The 21,139-nt window shown below is 36.1% G+C and overlaps 1 protein-coding gene across 1 annotated transcript; it reads right to left on the minus strand.

Annotated features, from left to right (window-relative positions):
• Positions 1–311: 311 nt before the first annotated feature.
• LOC145239591 (uncharacterized) lies at positions 312–20,544 on the minus strand. Its single transcript, XM_080102956.1, has 21 exons — positions 20,306–20,544; positions 19,565–19,892; positions 19,002–19,240; positions 18,358–18,516; positions 17,179–17,370; positions 15,353–15,534; positions 14,862–14,985; positions 14,353–14,559; positions 13,793–13,974; positions 13,165–13,351; positions 12,618–12,715; positions 11,480–11,627; positions 10,459–10,571; positions 9,724–9,825; positions 9,055–9,168; positions 7,740–7,877; positions 7,123–7,274; positions 6,562–6,791; positions 6,046–6,264; positions 5,156–5,387; positions 312–4,137 (listed from the first exon to the last, which is right to left on the minus strand). Exons 2-21 carry the CDS (start codon positions 19,881–19,883, stop codon positions 4,070–4,072), a joined length of 3,405 nt encoding a protein of 1,134 aa, XP_079959082.1. The 5' UTR covers positions 19,884–19,892; positions 20,306–20,544; the 3' UTR covers positions 312–4,069.
• Positions 20,545–21,139: the final 595 nt, after the last annotated feature.

The following is a 21,139-nucleotide window of genomic DNA, read 5'->3' on the forward strand; positions in this document are numbered from 1 at the left end:
GTTTTCAATTTTGTATCTTTGTGAAGTGACAAAAGATTGTTGAAAGTCAGTTTAGGTTTATTTTATTTTTCAAAAGATTCCAACTGCATTCTGTTAAACTGGAGAGAGGCAACTGAATTGGAGACAATTCTGATCAAATGTATTCTTTATTTGCCTTTTTTCCTTTTAATTCAATAAAACTGATAATAGGAATGGAGTAGATAGTAAAACATACCTTGGGATTAACCACAATCAACTTTCAATTTACCCACATGCAGTCAATCTCACTAACTTGACTGAAATACCTCACTGACCTCAAACACACAATCACATTTCTTATCATTTGTGCAATACATCAAAAGATCAGCCATTTATTTTCAATGGAAAGCTACAAAGAGGGTGATAATGGTGGGGTTAAAGGGTATAGGGTTGGTATATGACCACTGATATTTAATACGAGTTCAGTTGTTTAAAACTGTTTCTGCATTTTTAACAGTTGAATCAGAACACCATGGATTTGAGGGGGTTTGGGTGGGAAATAAGGGGGTGCGTGTGCGTCACAGTTAGCACGTTACAAGAGGTGGCTTATGGTGAAGTACAATGAAAGCAGTCGATGGATATGATAAACAAAGACTGGCTAGGAGGAAAGCAAAGAAAAAGCGGCAACTACATGAAAAAGCCCGCTGCAAAAACACAAACAAACGAAAAGCACAAAAACTGTAAAATCATGCAGGATAACCCAATTAAAAGAAAAAATACAAAATGACAACCACAAAAAAATGGGTACTACTGCTAAAGCTAAATGTAAAAGACGCTAAAAGTGTTTTTACAAGTCCCAGACGGGCCGGGTTGGTAATGTATTGCACACATATACAGCGTAACTACACTATTTGTTAAGCTCAACAGTATTAGTATTGGTGAGGTTGGAAAATATGGGGAGTCAATTCATAAACCGAAATTTTGATGAAAAACACACATTTTGGTTCAGTTATTTTTATGCAGATTCAGAAAACCTGCTGCCTAATCATAAAATTCATTATGTTTTATCATTTGGAATAATGGCATGGATTGCTCCTAATGGAACAAAAATGAGTGTTCGTAAAGTGGCAGTGCTCAATTAGCAACAAAATGATGAATGGCACAGATCGCATCGTCAAATTTTGAAATGTTTAACAAACACACTGAGGATTTCAATTTACGCAACAAGTCATGTTATTACTTCTTGTTTAAAATTCAAATTTCGCCAAAACTTAAATTAATTTCATCATAACACTTCCTAACAAGCTTTAGTCTATGACCGTGATAAACAAAAAAGCCACGCTGCGTATTCATGCTACAAAGAAGCGGGCATACGTGGGCATAAAATGTACAACATACAAGCATGGTGGTAAATCACAGGAAAAATTGGCAATTAACACAGAAGATTACAGCACCGCTACGTACATCGGGATTAAATACACACAAAATGATACAAGTGTATATGCCTTGAACTTCTACAAACTGGCAACAGCATGCAAATCTGGTTCACAAATAATACTCTACTAGGGATATAATGGCCCACAGCCCAATACATGGTTTATAAATTCCAAACTAATATCCTTCAGAATATAAGCCTTATTTCATAGCAGGGAAATTTTGGGAAACACTAAAATGTTTATATTTTTTTTGTTTTTTTTAGTATAACTTATAGCCAGAATCAAAACACCCACAACTTTATCTTTACAACTACTAAAAATTACCGAAACAAAGTCCATTCACGAAAATTACCTAACCACTGCAGCAAACTCGGACAATCGAGTAAGAGTGGTTCACACAAACAACATATTTTGCCCATACCTCCGTGACATCAAACTCTTTGCCCATTAGAGGGCGCCAGGCTTTTCGCCATAAAAAACACAAAAAATCAACAATAACATACCGACCAACAACTGGAGCAATAAAGGCACACTAAACCAGCACAACATATAAGGAGAGAGAGAGGTTTAATTTTCAAGCACTTACAGTGACTAAGAATTAGGAAAGCAACACTATAAATTGTGTCCGTTGCTGTAGCATGGTAGCTAATACTAGCGACTGTAAGCGAGGCTTTTTATAGTTCAAATTAACTGCAGTACATAAGCACAAGCACTCTAAAGTTTGGTCTCTGTGTTTGATACAAATTGAAAACTTTCAGATGCTAATGAATCATTATAAGGATCATTTAAAAAATTTGAGTCACCAAGAAACACCAAGCGTGAAGAAAAATGCTTTTGGGTGGGCAAAAGACATTTTTTACTTCATAGTATTCGACCAAAATTTTGAGACAGTTTAAACTTATACAGGTAGCATAACAAACACTTTCCAAACAACGTCACTGGTCTGTGTATAGTCCAGCACAATTATCAACACAGACGACGGGCCTTGCTGAAGTTTGTACATATTTTTCAGCAGATCGGCCATTAAAGAGACAAATTCATAATAGCAGCAAAACAGCATGACAGACTAGTGTACTACAAAGCACAAATATGCTTAACAATACGCATATGGAGTAATAAGCGCGAACAACACAATCTTCGACTCTTGCTACTGTCGGGTTATAGGAAATTCCAAAGCATGGACAATATCTAGGTTAAATCGCACAAAATCGACAAATGCACATTACATGTTGTTGCTCACGTAAATAGCTTTTGTACAGATGGGATATACCACAGCATTTTTCTTTTTTCATTCCTAATTTTTTTTCGATTATACATTGTATAAAAGCAATTTAGAAGCTAAACAATTCAGCATCCTATAATAAAAAGGCCAGTGCTTCAGCCACCGCTTTACAGAGCATTAGTTTTTGGAAATAGTACAATAATGTGTTGGTGTTGATCACCAATGCATGGTAGCAAACACATAAAGTGTTGGAGTTGGAACACAGGTTATAACCACCAACAATCAATGCTTTTTTGACAGCCCAGAGCCTTGCAAGCAAATCTGTGTACATTTACAGTGATCTAGATTACAAAACGCATGGTGCGGCCAACAGAAAGTTTCAGACCAATTAGTGCAACAACAACTACACACACACAACACAACAACAAAGACACACATAACATAAAACCATTGCTCCGTAATTCAAGACATCCTAATATCAATTTACCCTAAGTTCATCTTTTTTGGGGGAGTTTAGATACATAGTTACATGTAGAGCCTGACATAGGCTTTTTTATGTATTGTATACAGGTATTTGTTATGTTTTTTTAAGTTGGAATGAAGCAAAGTATATTAAAATCCAGTAAGCATCAAGACCAGTGATTCTCAAACTCGGTTTTTGGGGGCGCATGCGGATCCCAACTACTTATTTTGCGGCTCGCATCAGACCCCAGAAAACCACCAAACATTGCTATTTTAGCTTTCAAAGTAATAATCTTTAGTGATTTTCTCAAGGTTTTGTTTGTTTTGCGGCTCTCTACACACTTTAAAAAATACCATTTGGCCCCGACAATAAAAAAGTTTGAGAACCACCGATCAAGACCAGTGCATTGTTTTAATCAGTTTATCAGTTGCCAAACCCAATATAATTTATGGACCAAAGCATGAAGTAATGAAACTTGTAACAAGCACAGACCAAATGTGTGTACAACAGAATAAACAAACCCATACATCAGCATTAAAATAGGCTTGTTTGTAAACCTACATGTAAAACTGCTGATGCTACATGACATACACTGCACTTATGTGCACATTATAAATCAATGAATGTCATGATATTTGGAATATGAAACATTGGCATACGGACAAAGCCCACTGAGGGGTATCGGAGTAAAATAAACAGCCTAAGTAGCTAAAGGCAAGGATGCAATTTCACAAAACACTAAGCAAGTCGACGCGTTGTCACCCAGAACAGCAAGGGCTGATTATAACATTATGAGCGTAGTACAATACCGTTGAGTATATAAAAGGCAGCTACAAGGTTCGTACACTACATTAAAACACGCACACGTTTTCCACACAGCACGTACATTGGTATACTGATGCAAATATCACTACAACGTTTAAACGCGCAACACCAGTCCCCGATTATGGTCAAATCGAGGTTGGTTACAGAGCAAATAGTTTTTCCGACCTACGATTGGTAGAAGTATTGGTAGTTGTGCGACTTTGCAGGACTCAGCGAGTATGCTGCAGCATAACCTAGACAATAAAAAAGGGTTTGTTAAAAAATAACATTTTGAAGCCATTTCGACAGCAATGGACCACAATGGAATTTTTAACCAGGGAGTCGAACCGCTTGTCATATGGGTTCAGGTTCGGTTCGGGTTCACTTCGTTTTGTTTTTAAGGGTTCGGGTTCGGTTCAGGTTTTTAAAAATGTATATTTTCGGGTTCGGGTTATGTTCCGGTTTGGGCAAATTATCCGGTCCGAACCGGTTTGCGGTTTTTAAACCGGTTCAAATTTTTATTCATTTAACCATCATCTACCCGGCCTTATAAAAACATCCAAAAAAATTGACCGTGTACTGTTTTATTTGACACGCCCTATAAGTGTTATCTTGCGTATTCTTCAGTGCGTTGTGTTGAAAAAAAAAATCAAAAAATACAAAGCAAACTGCATTTTTCACTGGTTCAGTTCCGGTTCGGGTCCAACGCCAAACCAAATATAGGGTTTAACTCCGGTTCGGGTTTTGGGGAAATCGTAATTAGCGGTTCGGGTTTAATGAAATTAATCGCTAAAACCGGTTCGCGGGTTCGGGTTCAGTTCCGGTTCGACTCCCTGTTTTTAACACAAAACATGAACAGACCATTGACCTAGAAACTTAACGCTACAGACCCATGTAATACAGTAAACCTCTGATTTGGTTAAACCGGATCTTCGCCTAATTCAGACAAAACTTAAAGTACAAATGATTTATACTATGGTAAGGCTTAACTAATCAACATTGGTTAATCAGAATCTTCACCTAACGGAGACAAATTTTTGGTGTAAATGGGTCTGAATTAACTGAGATCTTTCAAATTAGTTGTGTGAATTCGTTTCCATTTTGAGGTAGACACAGTAAGCCACAAACTACTTTTCAATTTGCACAAGTGATCAAAGTGGTCAAAATTTTGCAACTATATTTCAATCTACGTTTATCAATTCTCTTGTCACCAGGTGAAAAACTTTGTAACAGTTATATAAAAACACCACCACATAAAACAAATATTCTCACCACTAGGTGATGTGGCAGAGTAAGCCTGTCTGGCATACTGATGTATTATGGCTTGAGCCGCCGCAGCTGCTGCAGTGGAAGTGTGATGACCTGCTGCCCCGTTTGCCAGGTGGGGCTGTATGTGGGTGTGACTCATCGCAGGGGAGTGGATGAGTGTGTGAGGGTTAATCGAAAGCTGGGGGTGGTGCGGATTTCCAGGATGGGTGAGAAGGCTCGAGATTTGGGGTCGAACCTGTTGGATACGAACTGAAAGGTTTATGTGTGGCCAACATATTGATTGTCTAATTTCAACTAGTTCAGTGGTTCCCAACCAGGGGGGAATTTTGTAATTTGTAGGGGGAAATATGTAACTTGTTGGGGGGAATTTGTGTCACAATATAAATATCTTATAGATTGTCTGTGCTATGTATTATTGCTGCATTTGCCATATATTAGCTGAGAAAAAGAAAGTTTCTTGTATAATCGTATAATGTACGGGGGAATTAGATTTGAATATTGACTAAAAGGGTACACAGGACAAAAAAAGGTTAGGAACCACTCAACTAATTGATCACATAAAATTTACATCTAATAAAATGCAGACCTAACTGCATTTATTTGATTCCAAAAAAACAAGTTTTTCACTGCAGACTTGGCAATAAAAAAGGGTAAATTCTTGTTGCATAATAATCTACTTTGAGTCTTTGTTTATAAATTGTCATTGTTGGGAAGTCCTGTAATATGTTTTTTTTTACATTCCATTAAAAACGGCCAAATGTTTACATCAGAAGGAGGAGCTTTTGAAATTTAAATGTTGGCAACAAAATTTGACACACATGTTACTTAAGAATTAGTCAGACGAAGCATAGTTCACTAAGAAACTGTAAATCTAAAAATTCAAAACAACTTACAGGAGCCAGAAGATGGCCGGTGGTTGCTGATGAAAACGCCACCCCCGGTTTTACTGTGGGGCTAGTGTGTGGGGGTATGTACGCTGCATATTGCGCTGGTGCCGGTTGGCTGAAAGTGGGGGACAAATACGGGGTACTGGGCACCACTGACGTAGACGATAGTCCAAACCGATACCTGGAGGAAAGGTCAGAACCACTAACCACTGCTCCATTGGCATTCTGTAACAGAATCATATGTTTAGCACATCTGTTTTGGTGTTGGTGTGATTATTTGATTTTAACACATAATACTAAGTGAATGCTATGTCACATGCTACCGGATGTAAGAATTTAACATTTAGAAAAAAATGTTCTAAATTTCTGCTTTGACTTAAACTTGGCGAAATTAAACCTTAATGTCATACAGAAAATTAATATTTAAAAGATTTTTTTTGATAACATTAACATTAAATCAAGCTCCGAGAATTGCAAACCACTGCGCTTGGTCAAAGGATTTAAGTGGAACAATCAATTTACCTGGCTTAAATTTAGTGGTTGCAGTTGTATCGTCGTTCCGTAAGCATTGGGCATATTTGCTGCAACAGTCGCAATGGTTGGTGCCACCGTGGCTGTTATTTTGGAGACATTTAAGGTCCTTGGGCGTTCCTGCTTCGGGGCTAAGACCTGCGTCAAGCCAGGAAGCCCCGCAAACTGCTTGTGGTGATTTGAAGCCAAAACTGAAATGTTCTGAGCTTGCTGACGATGGGCTGTAAAGATAATAGCACATGTGGTTGTGGGAAGCTATCAATTGACTTATTTTTTACATTACATGTCAATAAGATCTAGCGTCCATTTAGGCATGATAAATAAGTGGTGGTCATCAATGAAATACGAACTTGTTTTGTCGTCAGCAATAGTAAACAGATTATGCAGTTAAAATTTAGTAAGCATCAAGCTTTTAGAAACACAAAATCCTGTGATTACAAATATTTCCAGAATTGAATTGATACATAACATGAAAATTTTTTGCCCATAAGATGTTTAACTAAAAAAATAACAACTTTTTTAGAGATATGAAAAAGGCATTCATGAACTCACCTTCAGCATCGATATCACGCTTCATGATTCTCTTGTGATGTTCACCTTTCACATGAGCATGTTTTGCTCCATTGTTGTTCCCGTGAAAGAATTTGTTGTCGACTTCACTGGTTAGGAGTGAGTGAAAATGATGTTTCTCGTCCAACGCATGTCTGAGAAACAAAAAAGTTTTAATTTGGTGGTTCTGGCTGTTGTTACTGTAAAGATTTTTGGTTGTTTGCAACTACTAGATACAGTTAAGCAAAACATTGGATAGGGACACTGTTAAAAGCTGATTTAGGCTTCAAAAATCATTGAGAACTATAATAATGAGGAGACCTATTTCTTATAAAGCTACAGAAATTTTACAATAAAACTAGGTTAATCAATTTATTATCACACCATGTAAAATCTTGAGAAAAACATGCTAGAATAATACAGTGCTGTTTTGCATGCACACAATAAACTAGTGTTACAAGTATTTAATTGTTCTATAGCTTTATAGCTTAAAACCAGCACACATAATGCAATAAACCTCTCTACTCAATATTAGGAATCCTAAAAAGCACTAACAACATGATACAAACACACAGAGCATATCTTGTAAAGTTTAAGTATAATTTTTTGTAGAAACTCACCTGGATAGTTCATGCTGCATCGGTACGATAGTTGCCATGTTTCGACCTTGATTATTTGGGCTCGGCGAAAACATATGCCTGTCACGGTCCATCGGACTGTCACGCACCGTCACACAGCTGATTACATTGTTGCGTTGCCTGTCGAATGAAATTAAATTGATTTCATCACAATTTTTTTAAAAAGGTTTTGCTTATAACTGTAAACATTGGTTAATCCAGACCAGTTTGGACCAAAAAAGTAAGATCTGGATTACCCGATGTCGATTAGTTCGAACCTTACAACATTACAAATTATTTTGTACTTAAGTTTTAAAATAAGCAAAAATTATGGTAAAATTCGGTTTAACAGAGGTTTAATGTATTTCAGATTCTTGGGAATGTTAACTTTCTATTCTGTTATTTTTACATGTTTTCAATGATATAAAATTCATGTGTTGGTTGGGGTAAAATTTTAGTAACACTCTTCTGTTTGCAGATCTTAAGTTTTGTTTAGGTGACAAGCTACAAGGGTTTGCATTTTTATTTTATGGGATTTTAAAGCCGCTGGTTATCCAATTTGACAAGTTTAAATTGACCTCGACAAATTTTCTCATCACCCAACAAAATCAATGAATTTGCACAAGCTCAGAAGAAAATCAATAGCAGAGGAAAGCAATTTCATTAGACAAGAAGCCACAGCTTAAAGGTGGAACATCACCAAAGCTCACGGGAGAATGCCTTCTGTCAACACTGTGATGATTTCTATCTATTGTATTGTGACGATGCAGAGCTTGCAAAACGGCACATTCGAATTTGGTGCTTAAACAAAGTATATAATCTGCATTTATGATTTTTGGGTATATATAACAAGGATAAACATCCAATTTTTTGCTTGCTAATTTTTTTGATTGTTACTGAAGCTAAAGTGGAATGAGACATCTGGTTTTAAAAACCATTGGACAAGTGATTGTGTTGTGTACACATTGTATTTAACTTGTTGTTATAGTTGGGACAAAATCCATGCAATTACAAAAGTGTAGAAATTAAAGCCATTTTAAGTGTCTACTTGATGCTCATTGCACCAAAATGTTTATGGACAGACTTTGCCACACACAAATAAAGAAAGCCAATTAATGCCGTTTTAAGTGACCACTTGATGTTAAGATTTTGCCTTCCACTGATAATAGCCACAATATATATATACAGTGGTGGGATGATGCCAGATTTTGAAGAGAGTACCGATACCGAGTACTATGTGTATATACCGTCAATACCGATTACCAAGTACTGAGTACCGGGTATTCATCCATCACTGCAATATATAGAGTAAACTTACAATGACGGGCCGACGACCATGGGTTGTTCGTCCTCTTCACTATCACTGCTGATTGTGATCACGCTCACTGGACTGTCAGGAATCAGTATCGGTGGCTGATGGTTTGGAGAAAATCTACAAAATAACACAATGTGTTGATGGCTAGTTAACAGTGTGTATCAAACAACTCCTTAAACTATTCATAACCTGAGCTAAAAACAACAATGCAAAAAGACAGTATTCTATTGTACAATTCAAAATCCATGTGTAACATATGCTAGTGATCTGCATTTAAACTTGATTTCGGTTTAGTCTTCTTTGCCATTTCTTATGGGTTTCAGTGTTAAACCATGCTGAAACAACTTTATTATAGGATGATATAGAAACACATTGTAAGTGTAATTGACCACTATTACCCTTCACTGGTAGCACCTTGATACCCTAAAATGTCATGTCTCCAACAAAATAAAGTTAATTATAACTGTTCAAATACAAACAACATTTATCGTTTCATTGAAAGCAGGTGCATAAACATTCTGTAGCATCCAAATGTTTGTTGATCCCATGTTAATAAAACATGAACTCATAATATCATAAATGCATCATTATACAAAACACATGTTTCATAAGCACTGTTGGTGTCTAATCAGTCATGTGAAATCGTTACACAACAACAGCAAAATCACTTACGTAATTCCCTTGTTGCCATGGTAATAGCCAGAACCAGCTCCGTAATGTGGAAATTGTGGTTCACCCACTCCGAGCAGACCTGGCTGTTGAGTTGGTCGACATCTGACAATATTTCAACAGTTTAGCTAACACTATAACACATCTTATGCACTCCAATTAAACTTGCAAAAATGTCCATAAAAAAATGTCATGAACTTTCAATTTATTTCATGGTCCATATATTTATCTAATGTTACAAACCCCAAACACTCTCAGGTATTTTGGGAGTGCAACCAGCTGTCAAACTTTTGTTTTGAAGTTAACTCTGCTATTCATTCTGCTGCCTAATGATTTCCAAATATATTCAAACAAAACTAACATCACAAGTCAAGTTGTATAAATATATCAATAGTCATTACATAATTTGTAAGCTGCAGACAGTGCAGATTGTTTCAACCTAAAAAGTTTCATTAGTGCAGCTGGTGACAAGACATTGACCATAATAGTCTAGCTAGTGTAGCCACAACTTTACCAATAGTAACACCAGTTCCTCTGTGATTTGTGACAAGTTGAACATATTTGGGGGGGGCGTGTTTTTTATCTTTTTTAAACAAACTGGAGGGTTGAACTGGGCTGAACCAACCAAAATAGCCTATGTCTTGTCACCATTTACACGGATAGGACTTTATAGCTTAAAACAACATGTATATACAGCATAATTTTTATCATTTCAGAAATGATAAAATGACATAATACCGGAGAAGGTCGTTTTGAGTTGTATCGGGGACAAGAGGTTGTGGCAATGCAGTTGGAAACCCCGGCAACTGTTGCCATGCCGGCACGAGAACAGGTCTTGGGTGGAGGGCATTCTAAAATAACAACAGTAAAGGGAAGATTGAATTAGAAGTGCAAACTGAGTAATCTGTTTTTGTTTGCAGGCAGTTGACACATAGCATGTTTTAGTCTGGAGTGTCTGCGCAATTAATAAATGCTCCTATTTAGCAATTAACAACCAGTCGTTATTTCGAGGAATATCACTTGCATAAAATCTTTCCTTTCAAAACACAAATATGTAAACTGAATTTAAAGGTAATGTCAAGAATTATTGATTAAATAGGGGCTTTTTACAGAATTATGGAAGCAAAATGCTATATTTAGTGTGCAAATATGATTTGTTTTTATCTTTATTATTTTAGGCACCATCTTTGATCAATTTGTGTCAGCTGCAATCTAATTTAAGTACAAATTATTTCAGCTAATATTGCAATATGTATTATTCATTGCTACTGCTGCCAGGATATATGATATATACCACTGCATCATATGATTAGTATATAACTATAGCATAAATTTCACACAAAATTGTGGTGATAACTGATCATGTTTATCATCTTAGTTTTTATTCACAGAGGTAAAGCACTAAAATTTTACCAATTGCAATTTTTTTTAATTTTTTGAGAACTTTATGTCATCTGGTTAAAAAAACAGCAATGTAATGTGTTTGAAGGGCTCAACACTTTGTTTGTAACTGGTACAAACACTATTGGCCTAAGTACCAGAAATAAATGACTCTTCTTTAACACAGTGGTCCTCAAACTTTTCAATGATACTTTCAATACCTTTGCCATTATCTCAAGGACTCACGGTCCATGAAGCTGAATGTAGATTTTAGAAAACCACTGCTTTAACGCAACATCAAATGGAAAAGTAAAATTTTACTGCAGTCGCAAGCGTTCAGTGATGAATTTTAACAAACAAAACCATCTTCCAAACTCACCTGAGACAGAAGGGGAGTTTGTAGTGACAATTGTGCAGCTGCTACTGCTGCCGCTGAGTTGGCTGCAGTTTGAGTTGTAACGGCAGGTACAAGGGAACTTGCCATAGCATTGTGAGCCAAACCAGTATTAGGGTTTGGTTGTGGATTTCTGAAGAAAATCAACACATTCAACATGTTGTTTAAAACAATAAAGAATTGTCACAAAGAAAGTGTCAAACATTTTTTCCAGGATAAAAATTTTTTTGATAAGCTGTCTATAAAAAAATGATCCAAAATCTTTGTAAAGGGCAAATAGAAACATAAACAACACATTAATCTCTACAATATCTACAAAAAGGCCATCCAAAAAAACTTTAAACAGTGTCTGTTTAACATATGCTACAAAATTACGGCAAACATGTTATGCAACTAATGCACATGTAAACTAGGGGTGTGTTACCTAACACATTCAGTTGATGGGTTTTTAGTTATTTAACTGTAAAGCCATAACCAGAATGTGTTTACACAAACATTATAAATTATGTATGCAACCACACAGGTGTAAGAATGCTGTGGGCATGTTTGCAAACATTATACAATGCACACATATGCAGTTGCCCATTTCAACAAAATATTGTTTCAAAATACCCGAAGACTCACTAACAAGCAAAAGTGGATCTTAAACTTTTGAATTATTCTCTGCAACCACTATATTTGCACACAGGTGAAATTACTGTAGAAATACAATTAAGGTTCTTTTAACAACCAATAATGACAAATAGACAGAAGCGTTTATTACAACAAAAAATCCCGATTAGTTTACACAGCATTATTCTTTCACACTGTTCCAATGTATTTGACATAAACTAAACATCTTTGTCACAAGTATAATGCAAGGAACTTAGGAACACTATACCCGGACTTATAAAGTAATTTATTCAAGAACATAACTGCTCAAGAAGTGGTGTATATATATATATAAAATACATCATGCAGACGTTTCAACAATCTCTATTGTCATCATCAGTGCATGATGTATTTGATATACAAGTTTTTAAGCAGTTACGTCTATGATTAAACAACACAAGCAGATTAAACAGCAATAATATGCTGGAGCTTACAGAACTGACTATGCTGATACCAGTGATGACAGTCTTACCTTGCAGGGCTTGATTGTAAACTGTATGTAGGGCAGATGAACAAGGGTTGTTGTAACGCAGCTCCTCGTGGAAAACTGTGACCAGCAGGCCGTGATGTCTAAACACCGAAGTAGAGACATTTAAAAACATAAATTTAAAGAATTAAATTTTAAAATATTTCGAATGCAGGTTAATTTGTGCCACAGTGTGCAACGTTAGGCAGTGATATACACCATGTGAATTTAGTCTAAGAAGATAAACAAATTTTGGTGCAAGCACAAAAAAGGAAAGACTGAAAGGTAAAAAAATAGTCAAACATATAAATACAAAAGGTCGACACTTCTACAAAACAAAATTTTATGTTTTAAGATTAACAGCATACAATTTTAGACAGTGATCTACAGCATGTGAAAATTTGACACAATCTTTCTGGATCAAAACAATGAACAAACCTTTTTAGAAAGTGCAAATAAGGAAAGAACAAAAAAATAGTCCAACACATAATATCTGTGCCCCCTTTACATGGGAAATTGTGACATATTTTGTGCAATAACCAATCTTGTGTACCTGATTTGCAAGTGGAACTTGTAAAGTTGCTGGTGCAGCTGCTGGGGGATTGAAACCCGATAAAAACGGGGCTGCAGGGGGAGCAGCAGCAGCTGCCGCCATGGCAACTGCCTGATTTTGGTGACCCACGAGGTCGTAAAGATGCGACCGACGACAGACCTCCATTTTTTGAACCACAGACTTCACTCTGTCAATACAATGAGATAATGTGGTATGAGCTAGCAGGAAAATTCTATTAATATGTTGACATTATAGTAGGCATTGATTGTCTGCAATTGTGCTTGCAATACCAAGGGAGTATGAAAAAGTGACAACAACAAAATCCTAATCTAACAGATTGTAGATTTATCTAACAAGTGGTGAGAAATTGCTTTCCAGTACACACAGCTTGTATAGTGCATGCTTGTTTTGTTTGGCCAAAGACTCTGTATTTACAACAGCTTTATGTTTTGATAAAAAATGGCTGGATGAAAGGTCATCACTTGATTCACTAAGCCTAATAAGGAGTACAAAGCTTAACGCTTGGTCTAGTATCCAGCTGTATACCCAGCTAGCACCACCACAGCACACATATTTGTTGCATAAACATGTGCATGACGTAGTAGTTAGCTGCAAGACAATGACTTACAGGGTTGAGTGAGCATAGTCGACCAAGTGTGACATTGCAACGAACGGATGGTTGAGCGCTTCACCAGGTGTAATGCGACACTCCGAGTTCAAGACGAGCATTTTCTTCAAAAGATCAAGAAATTCACGACGATCGGCTTTCTCAGCCATCATATCCACGTTGTCATATTGTGGTATGTTGATCTAAAGATGAATAATACTTTATATTGGTTTGTCTGTGTGTACATAAGCACCCTGATGCTTTAGAACAAAACCATGTTTAAACTTGTATGAAAATGCATAGATCAATTCAATATCATTTACCACCAACAGATTAATTTTGTTCGAATGGAGTTTGGTACTTTTAAGCCAGATCAAACATACTTATGATTAAACCAGCTTATATTGAATCATATTTGTGATGCTTGGTCTGTCTCTTGAACCAGGTTTCAATCAGTTTTACACAGATTGGCATAAAGTGTAACATGTATATTAATTTCTTTTTCCAATTTTACACAACTAACACATTAAAGTTTAATAAACTTTAAAAGAAATTTCCGAAGAAAAGAACATCTTTTTTACCTGTGTCATGTCATCCAAGCAGTTAAAGATATATTTTCTTGCTTCTTTCGATTTAATCCCAGTCTCGTGTTCGTGTTCACTTGTGGTTTTCAACCTCCACATGGGGTAATTGTTGTCATTGTGACGCACAAAAAACTTGTTGGTTTTTGTCCCGTCATTAAGCTGCTGAACGGACGGCAGACCTTGAGTTTGAGAGATGTACCGAATCTGTAGACACATCAACATAAAATACATGATTATATACTTATAAAAAATAAAAAATCATGAAAAACAGAAAGATTAAATCCACAGTAAAAACCTAACAGGAAGGCATTAACCATACTGCCAATAAATCTATTACTGTTACAGCAAAATATGAATATTGCACAAAAAATATGCTTCACTACAAATATATATCTATTTCAAAAAAGTGCAATGTTTCTGATGCAACAAAACAAACCCAAAATTTTCAAACAGCTCATAACCAAATGTTTAAACCAAAACAGCCTAGATTAATTGTTTCTCTGTACCTGATCATATTCTGAGGCACCAGGATACAGAGGCCAACCAAGGAAAAGCTCTGCCACTACACAACCCAATGACCACATGTCAATTTTTTCACAGAACGGGAGTCCGAGAATAATCTCAGGTGCTCTGAAATAATAGTTAGAGTTGAAAAGCTATTCTACTTAAAGTTGAGCAATTAAATTCACATTTTAAATTGTAACACAAAAGTCAGAGAATCTATCTTACATACATGTATATTAAATTCTAACAACTTTTACAGAAGGAAACACTAATAGTAATAACTGATAATATTGGTCACTAAACCAGGCACAAATTATTGTGTCAGTCATTTTACTCAATACCAATCACAAACCTCTATTTAAATCTTAAATATTTCTATACTGCAATCACAGATTCATTATTGTACTGGTCAACTAATCCAAACCTAATCATTTTTATTTTGGAGTTTAAACATCAGTGCATTGGCCATGAACTGGTTTTAAATCTATCACACCTGTAATATCTGGATTGCAGATAGGTAGAAGGAACAGTTTTGGAGACATGACTTGCTGAACCAAAATCGATGACCTTCACCCGATACGGTTGCCTGCTTGGGTCGACAAGCATAATGTTTTCTGGTTTCAAGTCGGCATGGATTAATCCCAGTTGCTTCAGTTTCAACAGGGCAGTTAAAACCTGCACATAAAAATATAGATCTTGTTATTTAAGACTACTCAAGATTATGATCCCTTTTATCTCAGTTTCTGTTGTTAAACATAATGGTCATACAATAGGTCACAGTCTGGCAAGAAGCCACAAAACACAATGTATGGCATGTTGGCTGCTGCTACAAAGTCAAACTGTGTTAGTAGAGTCCAAAATGTTTATTTTAAACTTAAAAACACAATGCACATAACTCAGGATTCCAAAGGGAATAAGAAAGTAACATATAATGTATATGTGAACATTGCTTTTCCATTGTTGAAATAACGTGTTTGTGTAAAATAACAATCGGTTGATAAATTACCAGCATACATTTAAATGTTGAATTGTCTGTTTTTTTTTATAAAAAACAACATAAGTTTGTAGGTGGTACTTATAATCTTAAACATAATTAAAGTCTTAAAACCTTGTAATGCTGACATCTTAACATGACCCAAATGTCATTTAATCTGTCCACTAATTTTACGCAACATTCAATATGTCATGAATCAAGCAAGTATGAACAAAACATAAGACTTGTTCAAACAATAGATTACTGCCAGAGGATGGATTTAATGACCTATTGGCAATAGACAATACTAAGAGCATTGGGAATACTTGTTAAGGGTCAGAAAGGCCACACATATACACAATTCATCCGGCAAGTGGACTGTTCTGAAACAGATATCTATGAGTTTTTTCACATATTGTATTACTGAACAGTGGACACTAAAAGTGACACATCTAAGACAGCTTTAAGAATTGCTGTACATAGTGTGCCAATTGTATTGTATGAAAATGCTAAATATATTTCACTCAATGTCTTTGAAACAAACATTTTTAAACATTTACAGTACTAGTATTTTTGAGTGGCTTTATTGTGGAAACACACAAAACATAAGACCAGCAATCTGTTCCTGGAATGGAACAAAACTGAGATAAATTGGTGTATGTTTGTTATGTTAACATTTTCTGAGTACTGCCCACATAACAAAAGCCTTACAACTCAAATAATAGCAGCATCTGGCAAATACAAGCATGTGGATAAAAAGGAGAAAAAGAGAGAGAAAACAGACAATGTTTGAACATCTCCTTAAATGCCCACAAGCAAAAAGCTCGTCTGGCAGTTGGCTGGCTAGTTTGGTAGCTAGCTGGCAGGACAAGCTTTCTCTTTCACACAGGGTAATATGACACACACACACAGCACTGAAAACATGATTGCGTCCCCCCCTCTTACCAGTGAGCACGTCCGCACCCAGACATAAGAACACCACATGACACATAATAACACTGTACAGTTCGTCGTCACTGTTTCGAGGTGATTTCGTCACAAAAACAACTTTGGCCAGCAGAAAATTATTTGCTTGTGCACAATTTATACGTAGCTCATGTGACTTTTAAACAGAACATTATTTATTTGGTTTGAGCATAAATCTATAAAATATTGTGACTTCTTGGGTTGCAGAGTGAACACAGATTTTTTAATTGAAACAAGAGCTACATAAATCCTAAATCATTGGCTACTTAACCCAAAAAAGTTTTAACCCAATTGACAACATCAAATGGTTATATCTTGTAGTGGTGTCATATGTTCCAATAAATACTTTAGTGGAAACCAAGTAACACAACTTTACTGACCTGCTGCATGATGGGTCGAATGTATTTCAATTTCAGCGGGCAAAACTTGTTTTGCTTTAGGAAATCGTAGAGATTTTGTTCCAACATTTCAAACACAAGACAGGTATGATTTTTGTGTTGGAAACATTCAAACGCTCGGACAAAGTTAAAATCATCAGCGTTTTCCGTAGAAAGTCTGTTTAGGATTCCAACCTATGAAATAACAGCAATAGTTTAGAAATCGACAACACTATCTAGCAACATTATCTAGATCAGTGTTTCTCAAACGCGGCTCCCAACTACTTATTTTGTGGCTCCCACCAAACTTCAAAACACCACCAAAGATTGCTATTTTAGCTTTCAAACTAATAATCTTTATCGATTTTCACAAGCTTTAATTTTTTTGCGGCTCCCTACACCAGTGATTTTCAACCGGTGTTCCGCAGAACACCAGTGTTCTGTGAAAGACCGTTAGGTGTTCCGCAAGATATTACTGAATTTGACTTGTCCATGGAACAGCGGTTGAAAATCACTAGTTTTATTCACAACTGGCATAAATATATAACTATTCTTTAAGAAAGTAATTATCCACTTTTAACAAGTTTTAAAGTCCTGTCGCGATTTTCTTTATTTATTGTTGTGTAATCATAATATTGTTAATTGCGCGTTGGTGTTCCGCAAGATTATTTTAATGCACGAAGTGTTCCGCGTCTCAAATAAGGTTGAAAAACATTGCCCTACACACTTAAGAACAACCATGTGGGCTCGACACTAAAAAGGTTTGAGAACCACTGATCTAAAAGAAAGTTGTAAAGGAGAATAGGGTTTTTGTGGCAGCAAATGTCCATGCAATCATTAGTTGGTCTCAATTGAAGCCGCAGGTTCTTCCAACATTTGAGTTAATAGGTGAGAGGATTCGTTATCTGCTTAACGCTACTCCTGTGGTATAGTTCAATTTATTCTTTACAGGAAGACTAGATTCTCAGGTGACAACATTTGGCGAACATTCAAAGAGTTTTGTCATGTAAGAACTGTGTGCAAGTTAACATACATTTTAATACAAATTCACCAAAACACTTTTAACCAACTATACAGTGCAAAACTGTAACCCAACCAACCAATCTCCTTTATTGATTTTTTATCTTTATTAGTTAAGTACACACAGACATGTTTTTAAACAGGGACAATCTGCTATCTGACCTCGATTTGGCCTTGTCTAGCGTACGATGGATGGTTTTTGAGGATTTTAATTGCAACAAGTTCGTTACTGCCATGTCGCCAACACTTGACAACTTGACCAAATGTCCCACGACCAAGGAACTCCAAGACTTCATACTCGTTGGTTAGAGATCGTAAAACCTGAAACAGAACAAAGTAAGTACAAAAGTGTCACCAATGCAAGTGGTACCAAGTAAACAACTATCAAACCATATTCTGGAGTGAGAAAAACATATATGTAGCCTTCGGAGTTAAACACAATTAATCAATATGAGGATATTTTTAATCTACCAACATTACTGTTCAAATAACAGAGTATTTCCTGTGAATTTGCAATTATGCAACCAGTGACACTGCAATCAATAATTGTGATTAAACTAGCAAACATACATGTTGAACTGGTGTAATTCTAGACAAAATACTAGTGTTTTTTTTAAAACTTATTTTTTTGCTGACATTGCGTCTACAACAACGATAGGGATTCTTTAAAGCAAAAACACACAATAGTCAAAAAAGCACAACAGATGGGCTTTTTAAGCAAAGCATAGCTAATAAAACTTTATCTACTGCAATCATTGAACTGATTGAGTTTTTATACCATGAATACATATACTGATAATTTTCACCTCATGATGTACGAGCTTATAATCCCCTTCATTGTTGCTTGACGAACTTTGCTGTCCTGAAGCGTGGTTCTTCGTATTGTGTTGCTGCTGTCGGTAATGGGAATTTCCCTTGCGCGGGGTTTGATTATGGGGCTGAAGAGGGTTGAAAGTTTGGTGATGACGCTGCAAGTTTTGATGGACAGTGCCCTGGTGGGCCTGGGAGTGGTGGTTTCCATGGAGATGTGCATGCGTCATCAAACCTATGAACATGATTTTTTTCTCAGTGTAAGTAACAATTGCATCAGAGATTTAACACATTACCTTTTTACCCATTGGAAGATTTTTACTACAATATTTACCAAGTTTCGGTAACACACCAAACCTGCATATCTACTTTTATTCTTTACTTCTAATAATCACCAAATCATGTCTAATTAGCATCTTGGGTTGAAAATGCATTCATGTAAGGAAGTTATTTGAACAGTTTTAAAGTAGTCAACCACATAAAAACATTCCTTATAAAATGTGGTGTGCAAGAGAAAATAGCCTGGTAGTTCCAAAGCTTTTATAAACCTGTTTCCTACCTGTAGTAGTGTGTGGAATGTGAAACACCCCGTGATCATCAAGGTGCATGTTTTTCGGGACCTCGAAAATTTTAGAGATAACTGTTTTTGCTTCCGAGTGTACGTCCAGCAGTGACGGTTGCTGCTGTTCAATGTGATGTGATTTGTATCTCCGCTTGCGCTTGTCACTGCTTTTTCGGTACGAACGGACTCTTGTACTGTAGGTTTTGCCTACGAAAGTGTCAGTAAGCGCATCGTTTGGTGCATGTCGCTTGCGGCTGTGACATCGAGACTTTATATCTAATGATTGTTTTACTTCTTCAAGGCAGTATGAGGTCATTCCACATATCTACACACACAAAACAAACCTTAGTAAAATACTTTTGAATTTTTTGAAGTTAGTGCAGGGCAGGCAGTCTCCAACAGATGTTTAGGCATGCAAAGATTTTACAGAAACTGATATGCTACAGCATGGTATAAAGATTCGTCAAATAAAGCTAACACTATTCTACACACAAAGGTCTTGGAGGAAACATGTCAAACTGACATTTTCTGATTAAGTCAAGTAAATAGGGATTTGTTTGGCACACAACAGAAAAAGTTAGTTAAATATTTACAGAGTACAGAAATATACAGAGTACAGAAATAACTACGCCGGCTTTTAATAAACCCATACGAAACTAAATGCGACTGTAAAAGCTGCCAAAACTGTACAAAAACGCTTTAGAAGCCAAATCAACACTTCGAACATAAAATACTTACTTTACAGCCTCATTTGCTCTCGTTTTTGCTGGTTTTTCACCGCCTAATTCGTTTTCTTTGCTTTTTCCAGCGTTTTCCGTGCGTCAACAGCGGCCTTTGTCAGTTTCAGTGGTTCAGCGCCATCTTCGACCAAATGCGGATGTGACGTAACCGTTGCGGTCACGTGATCCCGTTACCAGCACGAGGCCGAGCAACGGTCGTTGGTTGGCAAAAGCTCAAGTGACGTTCGCGCACTTGTGGCCTCGCGTGGCGGGAAGCTTTGCGACAGGAACAGATAATTTATATTTACAAATATGTACTTGTTGCATAAAATTTTAAATTTTGTTAGAATTTACTTACCATAGGTATGTTTAAAATATGTTGCTATCCTAATTTACAATCTTTTGTTCGTTAAAAAATAATCAGTTTTATTTTATGTGGGGAGTAAAGTTTACTTTTTTGTCGTTAAAAGTGTCGTTAAATTAGCATACGTGATTGAGTATAGAATTATTTTTGCCACTCATTTTTTATTATTAATTTGTGTTACGATTTCGATTACCTAATCTTAGGTACTTCTGATGACGATTTAACCGGCCTGACAACGTGATGAAATTATTATGTTTTTCACAAATAACAGCATTTTGCAAAAATATTTTATTGTCAGAAAATAATTCTAGCCTAGCTTATTGCAAGTAAAAGTCTGAGGTTTTGAAAAAAATTAGGTTGCGGTAGTTTAATTGTTTTCTGTATCAAATTCTGTATAATTACGTGAAACACAAGTAGCCTATTGCTAAAACGGTTTTAATTACAACAGTGTTCACCAAAGGTGCAAGTGAATAAAAATTGCAGCGTTCT

The sequence above is a fragment of the Phallusia mammillata genome, chromosome 1 (genome assembly GCF_965637545.1).
Source record: "Phallusia mammillata chromosome 1, kaPhaMamm4.hap1.1, whole genome shotgun sequence".
Lineage (NCBI taxonomy): Eukaryota > Metazoa > Chordata > Ascidiacea > Phlebobranchia > Ascidiidae > Phallusia > Phallusia mammillata.

Excerpts from the sequence above, each read along its gene's own strand:
- LOC145239591 (XM_080102956.1), bottom strand. The coding sequence starts at position 19,883 with ATGACCTCATACTGCCTTGAAGAAGTAAAACAATCATTAGATATAAAG. Across the intron at positions 6,792-7,122 it reads GCGTGATATCGATGCTGAAG|CCCATCGTCAGCAAGCTCAG; the intron begins GTGAGTTCATGA and ends TTATCTTTACAG. Across the intron at positions 4,138-5,155 it reads CTCTGCCACATCACCTAGTG|GTTATGCTGCAGCATACTCG; the intron begins GTGAGAATATTT and ends TTTATTGTCTAG.